This window comes from Phyllostomus discolor, chromosome 12 (assembly GCF_004126475.2).
Source record: "Phyllostomus discolor isolate MPI-MPIP mPhyDis1 chromosome 12, mPhyDis1.pri.v3, whole genome shotgun sequence".
NCBI lineage: Eukaryota > Metazoa > Chordata > Mammalia > Chiroptera > Phyllostomidae > Phyllostomus > Phyllostomus discolor.
This window is the reverse complement of record NC_040914.2, coordinates 7646317-7656670: the sequence shown is the minus strand read 5'-3', so window position 1 is coordinate 7656670 and position 10354 is coordinate 7646317. Positions and strand designations below refer to the sequence as shown.

General features: G+C 55.6%; 1 protein-coding gene across 2 annotated transcripts; it reads right to left on the bottom strand.

Moving 5' to 3' along the window:
* Positions 1-6: 6 nt before the first annotated feature.
* EGLN2 (egl-9 family hypoxia inducible factor 2) lies at positions 7-9772 on the bottom strand. 2 transcript variants are annotated; one of them, XM_028529418.2, is made up of 6 exons: positions 9524-9765; positions 7404-8479; positions 1641-1760; positions 1139-1275; positions 880-947; positions 7-646 (listed from the first exon to the last, which is right to left on the bottom strand). In XM_028529418.2, exons 2-6 carry the CDS (start codon positions 8238-8240, stop codon positions 591-593), a joined length of 1218 nt encoding a protein of 405 aa, XP_028385219.1. In that variant the 5' UTR covers positions 8241-8479; positions 9524-9765; the 3' UTR covers positions 7-590. The 2 variants fall into 2 exon arrangements, with proteins under 2 accessions (XP_028385219.1, XP_035867840.1); XM_036011947.1 differs by lacking the exon at positions 1641-1760 and having other exon boundaries at positions 9524-9772.
* Between the last annotated feature and the right edge of the window lie 582 nt (positions 9773-10354).

The window sequence follows — 10354 nt, the reverse complement described above, 5'->3', positions numbered from 1 at the left end:
GATGCGTGCACCTCTGAGGTAAACTTATTTATTTCTTGGCTGACAGGACTTTCACACCCATGCTCCTCCCAGCACCTATTATCCTGCCCAAGCAGCGGCAGCCTAGTCATAAGGATGCCATGGCCAAAGGGGTTGGGAGTCACTTCACATTCCAGGCTGGAGGAGTGGGGGGCTTGGGGATACTAACCCCCACAAACCTTTGCCAGCAAGAGGCCATGACTCACCTCAACCCCAAATCCTGCATGCTAGTGGGAGGTGGCAATGCCCCCTTCCAGCTCTCCACACCTGAGAGGAGCATGGCCAGACAAGGCAGGACACAGACCCCCAGCTCCAGTAATGGTAACCCCCAAGTCACAGCCCCAGCCCTCATAACAGGGCAGCACAGGTCTCTCCTCCTCCTCCTCCTCCTCGGTCCTCAGCAACTGAGGAAACCCTCCACACCAGGCAGGACAGAGGCAAAGTCGGAAGCAGCAGCGGTGGCAGGGAAGGAGCAGACACTGAGACTGGTGGGCTGCTGGCTGGGCAGCACCGGCCCAGGGCTCTCCCGAAGTCAGGGCAAGCTTTCTGTCCATGCAGCTCTGCGATGGCCACTAGGTGGGCGTAGCTGGCTGAGATACAGGTACTTGGACACCTTTCTGTCCTGATGCTGGTCGGGGGGAGAGGGACAGGAGACAGTGAGCCATCCAGGAAGGGACAAAGAGGCCACAGAAAAGCTGGGGTACTGGGAGAGTGGCTGTCTGGGGAAGGTGGTCAGAGGTGAGAAAAAAGGGGGCAGAATTTAGTAAAAGACTGACAAGGTGGACGAGGCGACTCAAGGCCTGGTGAGGTCATGGAATAGGAAGGACTTGAGGGAGGGGACACTGTCTGGGAAGCAGGTACCTAGCTGATACTTGTCTTTGGCTGCTGCTCGCTCCTTGGCATCAAAATACCAGACGGTGATGGCGTACCTAGGAACCAGAGCAGTGCCAGAGGGCAGTGAGAAACCACTTTTCTCCAGTTCCAGCCACCATACCCACAGTAACATTAGAGTCCACCCTCCAAGCCTGATTCTGTTCCCACCTAGACCCCCCTCAGTACTGATCACGTCATAGTCATTCAGGGGGAGCACCTGGGCATATCCTAGAAGTATGGGTCATACCTGGTAGCATAGGCTGGTTTCACTTCATGGGGGTTCCGCCGGTCAGACCAGAAAATGAGCAGCCGGTCAAAGAGTGGCTCGATGTTGGCTACCACAGGCCGGCCCTCAGGGAAGATCTGCAGCAGGCCACCATGCACCTGAGGGCAGACCAGAGGATGAGGCAGGAGGCTGGCACTGCCTGCCCTCCAGGAGCCCACCAAAGGCATAGCAACAACACAGATCACTCTCCCACCACTCAGCCTCTTAAAAATAAATGACAGCCCAGAGTCTGTATCCCCATGGAGATGGGCAGGAAGCTACTAAAGAAGACAGGAAATGGAGGGGAGGGTTCATCAGGCCAGGGGATGGGCAGACAGTGCCATTCCCAGGGAAGAGCCAGGGGACAGACTGCCTCACCCGACTGTGGGCTGAGAAGAACCAGAGAAGGCCAGAAGCTGAGCTGGAAGTGGAAAACGAAGTGGATGCACAACACCCCACCTCCACCCTCAACCCCACACCCTACCTTGATGTCCCAGTTCTGATTCAGGTAATAGATACACGTGATGCAGCGCCCATCACCGTGGGGATTGTCAACGTGCCTCACGTACCCCAGCCCGTTGCCTGGGTAACACGCCACCATGGCCTGGCAGAGACAGATGGAAGTGGTTTATTGGAGCTAGGCAGAGACATTTGGGGAAGCAGCCATTACCTCCTCTTTCCTATCCTCCCTGCCCCTCATCTCTGACTCCTCAGGTGTCCTAGGCTCCAAAGGCTCGAGCTCCCAAACGTTCACCTTTTTTAGCCAAGCCTCTACCCACTGGAAATCTCAGCTCCAGGGGCTTAACAGCCCCTCCCTCACCCCATCCCCCAGATGCTGGCCCTCAGGGAAGGGGCCCAAGGAGGAACTGCGTGTTTCATTTTTTAAAGATAACCGACCCCACCTCAGACATTTCAGCAGAATAAAGCCAGTGTAAAGGCTGTCTGGTGTGCAGTGGTGTGGCCTCACAGTCCTACATCAGGGGTTCTTGCCCTTGGCTGCAGAGTGGAACCACCCGGTATGCTGACACCCAGGCTCACCTTAGAGGTTCTAGTGTACTTGGTCTAAGATGGAACCTGGATTTTTTTTAAATCACCCGTGGATGTGTTTATTGATGTTAGAGAGAGAGGAAGGGAGAAAGAAACATCAATGTGAAAGAGAAACATCAGGTGGTTGCCTCCTGTATGTGGCCAGACTGAGGATCAAAGCATCTACATAGATATGTGCCCTGACTGGAGATCAAACCTTTTGCTGTACAGGATGATGCTCCAACCAACTAAGCCACCAGCCAGGGCTGGAGTCTGGAATTTATTTATATTTTTAATCTTCACCCAAGGACATGCTTACTGATTTCAGAGAGAGGGAAAGAACAGTTGCCTCTTGTATGTACCCCTACCAGGGACCAAATCCACAACCTAGTCAAGTGCCCTGACCAGGAACTGAACCCTCGACCTTTCAGTTTACAGGAAGATGCACAACTGAGCTACAATGGCCAGGAATTCCAGGAGCCTCCAATTTTTAAAGGTTTACAAGGTAATTCTAATGCACAGCAATGTTGAGAACTGCTGCCCCTGACTACAAAGGGTCTCTACAAAGAGAACATCTGAACAAGTTCCAAAACCTACAGTGTAACTAGAATCTGAGATCTAATCTCAACTCCAAGGATAGCCTGCTGGGTAGCCCTCAACAGTCCCTATCACCTGAAGAGTCCTCAACTATCTAGTCTATAAAATGGGGCCAATAATACCTGCTCTGTTTACAGCAGTGGTGTTAACCCCTCTGAGAGCCTAACTTTGGATGTGTTGCTCCTGACAACACAGATCTAATAGGACTCATTCAAGGTCTTGGCTTCTTTGTGCACAGGTCTAGCCACAAGGTTCTCGCCTCCTCTCCCTGATGGCTGCCACTGCCCTGGCCAGCCCCACCCATACCAACACCTGGGCCTAGCCACTCAGGACCTGTCTTCTTATCAAGAACCTGACAAAAAGGTGGATGTGGTGTGAGGAAAAGGGCCCAGGTGTCCCTACAGACCTAACACCCAGATTCATTTCAGAGTAGCCACACGAGCATTACATTACAGCTCGTGTGAGGGCTCGTTTGAGGGCCTTCATGAGGGCATGAAGGCCCTCAAACTACTATCCAGCTGGAGACCATCTGTCTTGACACCCGAAACCAGATGGAGGCCAGGCCACTGCTCCCCACTAACAGGCCTCATGACTGTTCTCTGACCAGACCAAGCTCATTCCCAAGGCTTTGCAAAGGACTGGAACATTCTTCCCCCGTCCTTTGTTATTCCCATCTCAGGTCAAGGGGCACCTTGAGTACTCTAGCTGAAGGTACCTGGGCTGCTTTTCCACTCCACCCCTCAGTGTGAAATCAACACTGTAGGAAAATGACTTAACTTCCTGACTCAGGTTCCTCACCCATGACATGGAGCTGACAGCTACTTCGCAGGTTGTTGTGGGAACTAAACGAGATATAAATGGGAAGGCACCCAGCATGGTGCCTGCCACATGATAGAAACCCAAATCACAGGCTGAAATAAAGAGTTCCAGTCCTACCCTCTGCCCAAAGCCACTGGATGAGACAAATAAGGAAACACTGACATGAAGGCCCTTAAACTACTATCCAGCTGGAGACCATCTGTCTTGACACCCGAAACCAGATGGAGGCCAGGCCACTGCTCCCCACTAACACTCATCTATATCTGTGGGGCACAGTCCGGCAAGATAACCGTGAGATAAACATTACTGATCAAAAAGATCAGTGTCTCATGCCCAAATAGCTTGCTAAGCACCCCAAGGCAGGCCTGGTGGACTCAATCCCAACGCATCATTCCCGGGGCTCACCCTAGCACGGATGTAAACCACTCTGCCCTAAACGTGCGCACCTGATCCACCACAGCACCTGCCCTAGGACAGAGGCCAGGAGAGCTGCCCCAGGGTGAGGCTGCCAGGGAGTGGAGAGCACTCCTCTCCCCGGCGGCACCAGGGCACAGGTTGTGAGCAGCCCCCACACCACCAGGCTCGGAAGGAGCCCCTTCTTTGCACTGTTCATACCCTGCACATGGGTCAGCACTCTGAGCAAGCGCCTCACCAGGAAGAAAGAACACACTGTGGCCCAAGTGGCCTGGAATCAGTGAGTCACTGATTAGGGATGGGCAAGGCCTCCCAGTTAGAGTGAGAGCAGAGACTTTGCTGGTTCGGCATGAGGAGGGTGGCGAGAGGGCCTAACGCTGGGACCATTTCCCAACAACCCATCCCCAACACAGCAGTCGGAGGCCTTTTCTTCACCTCTTCATTATTCAGATCCCTTCCAGCACCCAATGCATCCCAGAAACATACAAAATACAAAGTCCTGACCACAGCCTCCAAAGTTACCAACTTCATCTCTAGCCCCGTCACTCTGCTCCAGCCTTTGGGGCCTCATGACTGTTCTCTGACCAGACCAAGCTCATTCCCAAGGCCTTTGCACAGGACTGGAACATTCTTCCCCCGTCCTTTGTTATTCCCATCTCAGGTCAAGGGGCACCTTGAGTACTCTAGCTGAAGGTACCTGGGCTGCTTTTCCACTCCACCCCTCAGTGTGAAATCAACACAAGTGCTTGTTTACCTAGTAATGGCCCCACAAGCAGCCCCATGGAAGCCCCAAGGGCAGGCCTGTCTCCCTGTCGCCCAGGAGGTAGCTGCTGACTGAAAGCACTCCTCTGGGCCTCTGGGCCTTTGGGCCTCCATCGCATTCTGCCCTGGGCACCGTGCAGCAGGGGTACCCTCTGGATACTGGTATGGAATAGGACTTGTACACAAAGGCTGGGCACAGAAGCAGCCCCTTTAAGGCCACACCCTGCCCCCACATACACATACCATAGGTAGTGGAGGGTGGAAGCGTACTCTGGCCCCAGAGAAGCATCTACTTCCTCCGCCACAAGGGAAAGGCACAACAAGCAAAGTGACATGGAAACATGGAAACTTGTTCCTCACCCTTCACCTCAGGGAAGGGACAGCTGGGACCAGAGCCAGCAAACTGAAGAGTTAAAGGCTATTGGTGACAGTGTGCCCAAAGCCACACACACACACACACACACACACACACACACACACCTGAAGCTGGAGACTGAGCCAATGACAGCAGGCCCCATCCCCAGGCTACTCTTAAAGGGGCAAACCAAGCCTGCCAGGCCCTCTCAGAGGTCCCTAATGCATGAAGGTCAACCCTCTCCCACCTATAGGCCAACTGAGCAAAGGGACCAGGGAAGAGGAAGAGCTCTACTCAGAACCACCGAGACAGAGCAGGCTGTTGCTGGCCCTAGTCATACAGGTGATCAATGTACTCAACAACACTATGGCCACCCACCCCAGCACCCCACACTATCTTGCTGCAGAGCCTGGGGAGGGAGCCTAGATGCAGCCCTTTGAAGGCAGAGAAGCCTGGAGTTGCTGTTTCATTGGGGCAGGGGAAGGTCCGAGAACTCCAGTGATTGGGTGGCTCCTCTCCTCCCTTCTCAGTCCAGCCTGGCTTACCTCCCAGGGCAACAGAGGTCACCAAGGGCTAAAAAAGTCCCCCCCCTCAAATCCTAGCCAGGGCCCTATCCCCAACCACATCCAAGGCACCAAGGAGGACAAGATCTGCTCTTCAACCCTCCTCTTCCCTCTAAAATGCTACAGATTAGCTGGGGACTTAACCTGGTTTTCCTACCCTGTGGATGAGCAAAGGCTCAGAGAAGTGTCCTGCCCTAGGCCATTCAGCCTTTGTGGTCTACCTCCTGTAAGGATAGGAGATCCTGGGGTGAAGCTGCTGAGCACCCTGTGACCAGGGAAACTCCCACTAATCTCTCCTGCCCTTGCAGGCCAGCCCAGGGATGGGCCCCCTCTGGCTCTCCAGCTATCAAGTAACAGGAGGGAGAGGGAAGTAGGACAAGTTCCAGCTGGGGTGGGGAGGACACTGGTCCTGGCCCCAGGGGAGCCGTGGTCCACAAGCCAGCTCCAGCCTGCAAGGGATGCTGCACAGAGGCAGAACCCGAGATGCGATCTGAGAAAGCAGGGAGGGGATATCAGGAGCACAACCTCATGCCTGAAGGGCAGAACACAGCCAGTGCCATCAGCCCCGCATCAGTGGTGGTGTGCAGCGGGCGCTCACTACAGAGCTTTTCCCAAATGACACCAAGCCTTGGACTCCAGGCCGGGGCCCTCACACCCCTCAGTGAAGAGCATTATTGTGTCAGCAGGCTGGAAAGGCCCTATGGACCATTGTCCTATGTGGAGCTCCTGGACCAGGTTCTTAAACAAGCAGAGCAGCTAGAGGCCCAGGAAACTCTTGACAAACTGCCATAAACTCTAATCAAATCAGTATTTTTCTTAAGAAAATAATATAAAATGGTAGACTTTCAGAAAAGCCCAGGGCCTTAAAAAAGATTAGTAACTACTACTTGAAAGAAAAAGGGACCATGATGAGACACAAAGGGGTTCAAGGAACAGACCATAGTCAGACAGGAAGGATGGAGAACAGAGACTAGGATGGGGAGGAATTCGAAAGATGGGGACATGACCTCCACCCCAGTCAGCAGACAGCCACCCAGTGCCACCCCCAGGAAGCTGCCCTTGACGCAGATGCCATAGTACGGCACACAGAGCACAATGCAGACCAGCACCAGGAGCCGCAGGCAGCACCTCCTCCCTCAGCCTGGCACTGGCCCCACTACTGCCACCCTCCCCCTCCTGCCTAGGAGACAACAGACAGACCAGAAACAGACAGGGGACAGGACAAACTAGACAGACAGGCCAGCAAATAGGAACGGATGAAAGGATGGGGCAACAGGGACGGATGAAAGCATGGACAGACAGGTGCACACAGACACACAGAGGCAGAAACATGTGCCTATCTGCATAGACCCTTCTTGGTCTGGGGCCCATAAACAGACATCAGGAGGCTGTGAACCCCAACATGGCCCATGCACAGATATGGGGCTATGAACATCAGCACCTCTCCTCGGGTTCTTCAAAAGGATCCTTGGAGATCAAGGAGCACTGTGGCTACAGGCCAAACCCCTGGTATATAGGTGCACAAGCTATGGCCCACAGAAAGAAAACACACAGAGCCCTAGAGTCTCCACAGGGAGTGAGAGCCCAAAGCGAATTCCATCATTCCCTCCACCAGAGCTGCCTAAATCCTTCTGTGACCCCAGAAGCATCTCCAAACCCACTGGTGCTAAGACCAAAAGGCATCCAACAAAGGCGTGCTGGGCAGCCTTACCTTGGTGCGCCCGTTGATGACGTAGCCGCCCAGCCGCCCAGCGCAGTGCCGGATCACAGTGTCCACATGGGCCATGAGGGCCCCGATGCTTCGGCAGCCTGGCTCATGGCCTTCCACCCAGGCAATCTGGTCCCCACGGATGCTGCGTGGCGGGATAGCCCGCTGGCTCACTAGCTGCCCATCACGCAGGCGCCCGCCCCGCTTCAGGGCCTCTACCTCAGCCAACACACGGCTGCCCAGTGCCGCCCCCAGAAAGTTGTCCTTGACACAGATGCCATAGTACCGCATGCAGGGCACAATATAGTCCAGGGCCAGGCGCTCAGGTGCAGCAGGCAGCTCCTCCTCCCTCAGGCCAACACTGGCCTCACCACGGCCACTGCTGCAGCCTATGCCACCCTCCCCCTCTTCCTCTGCTTCCTGGTTCTCCTGCCTGGCCCAGGGACGCTTGCTGGGTGCAGGCGCATCCCCACCATCCTCTGCCCATTTCCTCTTGGGGGCCTCAGGCCGAGCGCCCTGAGCTGCCAGTCGCTGGCACCCCTTGGTGACCAGTGCCGCAGCACCCTCGCTCTGCAGTGGCCGCAGCTCGCCACCATCCTGCCCACCGAAGCCTTCTGGCAGGGGGCTGGTTGTGGTGGAAGTGGCTGTGGCTCTGGGGATCCCACTCCCTGCCGAGGCCTCAGCAGGTGCTCCTGGACGGTGGTAGGAGGGTAGCAGGGGACATGGCAGGTACCTCTCCACCCCCATCCTGGACCGGCCAAGCTCCAAGGGCTCTGACACAGAATTCGGCAACTGAGGGAGAGCCTGACTCAGGGTCTGTGGCTGGCACGGGCTGTCCATGGCAGCAGCGTCTTCATCCCCCGAGCATGGAGGGCACGGCCCAGGCCCATGGTGCCACCCTCCTGCACTGCCTCCTCCTCCTCCACTTGATGCAGCCGGGGGCCAGGACGGCCGGGCCGGGTGTGGGGCAGGGTGAGGCAGGGCAGGTGGCAGAGGCTCTTCTTGTGCCCTGGGGGTGCTCGCTGGTCCCCAAGTCCTCTGCTGTCCCTAGGGGCTTGGGAAAGGACCTGTCAGGATGCCTGGAGGAAGAGAGAAAAAAAAGGGGATGTGCAAGGAGCTAGAGGCAGGCTGGCTGGTGGGAAGGGTGAGGAGTGGAGGGGCAGTAGAAAAGCAGACAAACTTGCCTTCTGAGACACTAAAACCTGAGCCAACTTGGGGAGAGAAGACCCTGGGAATTCTGGGGGAAATCACTGACAGACAAGAGTCAGTGAGAGGAACAGATGGAGGAGTAAGGCTGAGGTGACCCAAGACAGAGCACTACGTCTCCGCGGGGGCTGGAGAAGAGATCATCCTCAGACTGAGACAAACAGAAAAGAGGGAGGGGCCTGAAGTAAAAAAGAAACGGTGAAGGAGTGGGGAGCAGAGGTGAATAGGGGTGATTTTCCTGGGGGTTCCAGAGCAGCAGGAGAGGAGGTGGGGGCGCACAGAGGAAACTGGGGAGTTCAGAGACAAAGAGAACAGGAGGGGTTGTAGAGGTGGGGTGGGAACAGAGACAGAAAAACAAATCGGAGAAAAGCTGGGAGGGAGGGCCTGAGACGGTCCTGGGGTGGCGAGGTCGACTCTACCCCAACGAGAGGAAGCCTGTTGGGGGCTGACACACACCCAGACGGAAGGAAGGTCCTGAGACAGACAGACGGACGGAAGGGAGTCGCGGGAGGAGGGTGCACAGAGACAGAAAAGGCGGAGATGGGTTCACGCAGTCGGGGAAAGGACTAGGGAAAAAAGCACCCCCCTCCCAACTCCCTTCGCACGGGCACTAAGGCCCCGTCAGGACGCAGCGGGCAATGGAGGCAGGACTTAGGGGCCGCTAAGACCCCTGTCCCTCCCCTCCCCCTCCGCCAGGCCTGCGCTCCCCGCTGCCATCTCAACCTTCGCTAAAGCCGACACTCGAAGTGCCCTCGCGCGATCCCTCCCCCACGCCCCACCCCCATTCCCCCCTCCCCAGGGTCGCCAAGCTCTACAACTGCCAGCCCAGCGCCCCCACACCCTGGCCGGAACTCGCCGGCATCCTGACTCGAACACCTTCTCAATCCTGCTCCCTTCCCTTCCTGAGCTCTCCTCACCGAGCTTTTTCCTCCGACCCCGGCGCCGCCGTTTGTGCCAGCCGCCCAGCGCCGCACAGCGCGCCATACCCCGCCCCCACCATCCGTGGTGCTCCGCCCCCGCCTCTCCTGGTGGGTACGTGACCGCGCCCGAGCGGAGGACACAGTGCGCAGGCGCTAGCGGGGCGGGGCGAGGACATTCAGAACAGTCCCAATTGAAAAAGGGGGGGGTGGGACTGCAGACACAAGGCTCATTTGCATTCTACGCTCTGCCCTTTTTCCTCGCGAGGGAACACAGTAAAGAAACGACTGAATCAGGGAAAGGGAGCTGTGCGAACGTTATGCAGACGACATGGGAGGGGTATGCAAATAAGGCTATTTACATGGACAAGCCCATCCCCTCACAGTGAGAACGCTGTGGGATGAGTAGCCGGGTTGGGGTGTGGCCTGCATTTATTGGTGTAATTTACATGGAAAGCTCCACCTTCTCGCAGATCAAAAATAGGAATGAGATATTGAGAAATGTCAGCACAGGTAGTTGGGAAATGTATGTAAATTAACACATCAATGATAATTTACACAAGGCATTTATATAATGGAGGGAAAACGTGAGAAGCATCATTGAGAGGAGGGAGAGTGCATTGAAAGGGATGTACAGATATATCATAAGCCACTCTGTCCCTGCCCCTTGAGACAATTGTGGGAGTCAAAATAAAGCAACCTAGGAAAGCTATTGCACAGAAGATATTTGCAGGATAACCTCGTGTCTTCTAAGCACATTTTTGGCTACTAGAAGTGGAAGGACTGTGCTGATGAGGTCATTTAAATGCCCCGCCTCCTCCACCTCAACCT

Coding starts and splice junctions, on each gene's coding strand:
- EGLN2 (XM_028529418.2), bottom strand. CDS start 8,240: ATGGACAGCCCGTGCCAGCCACAGACCCTGAGTCAGGCTCTCCCTCAG. Junction 1,761..7,403: donor TCATCAACGGGCGCACCAAG/GTAAGGCTGCCC, acceptor TGTCTCTGCCAG/GCCATGGTGGCGTGTTACCC. Junction 1,276..1,640: donor ATCAGAACTGGGACATCAAG/GTAGGGTGTGGG, acceptor GTCTGCCCTCAG/GTGCATGGTGGCCTGCTGCA.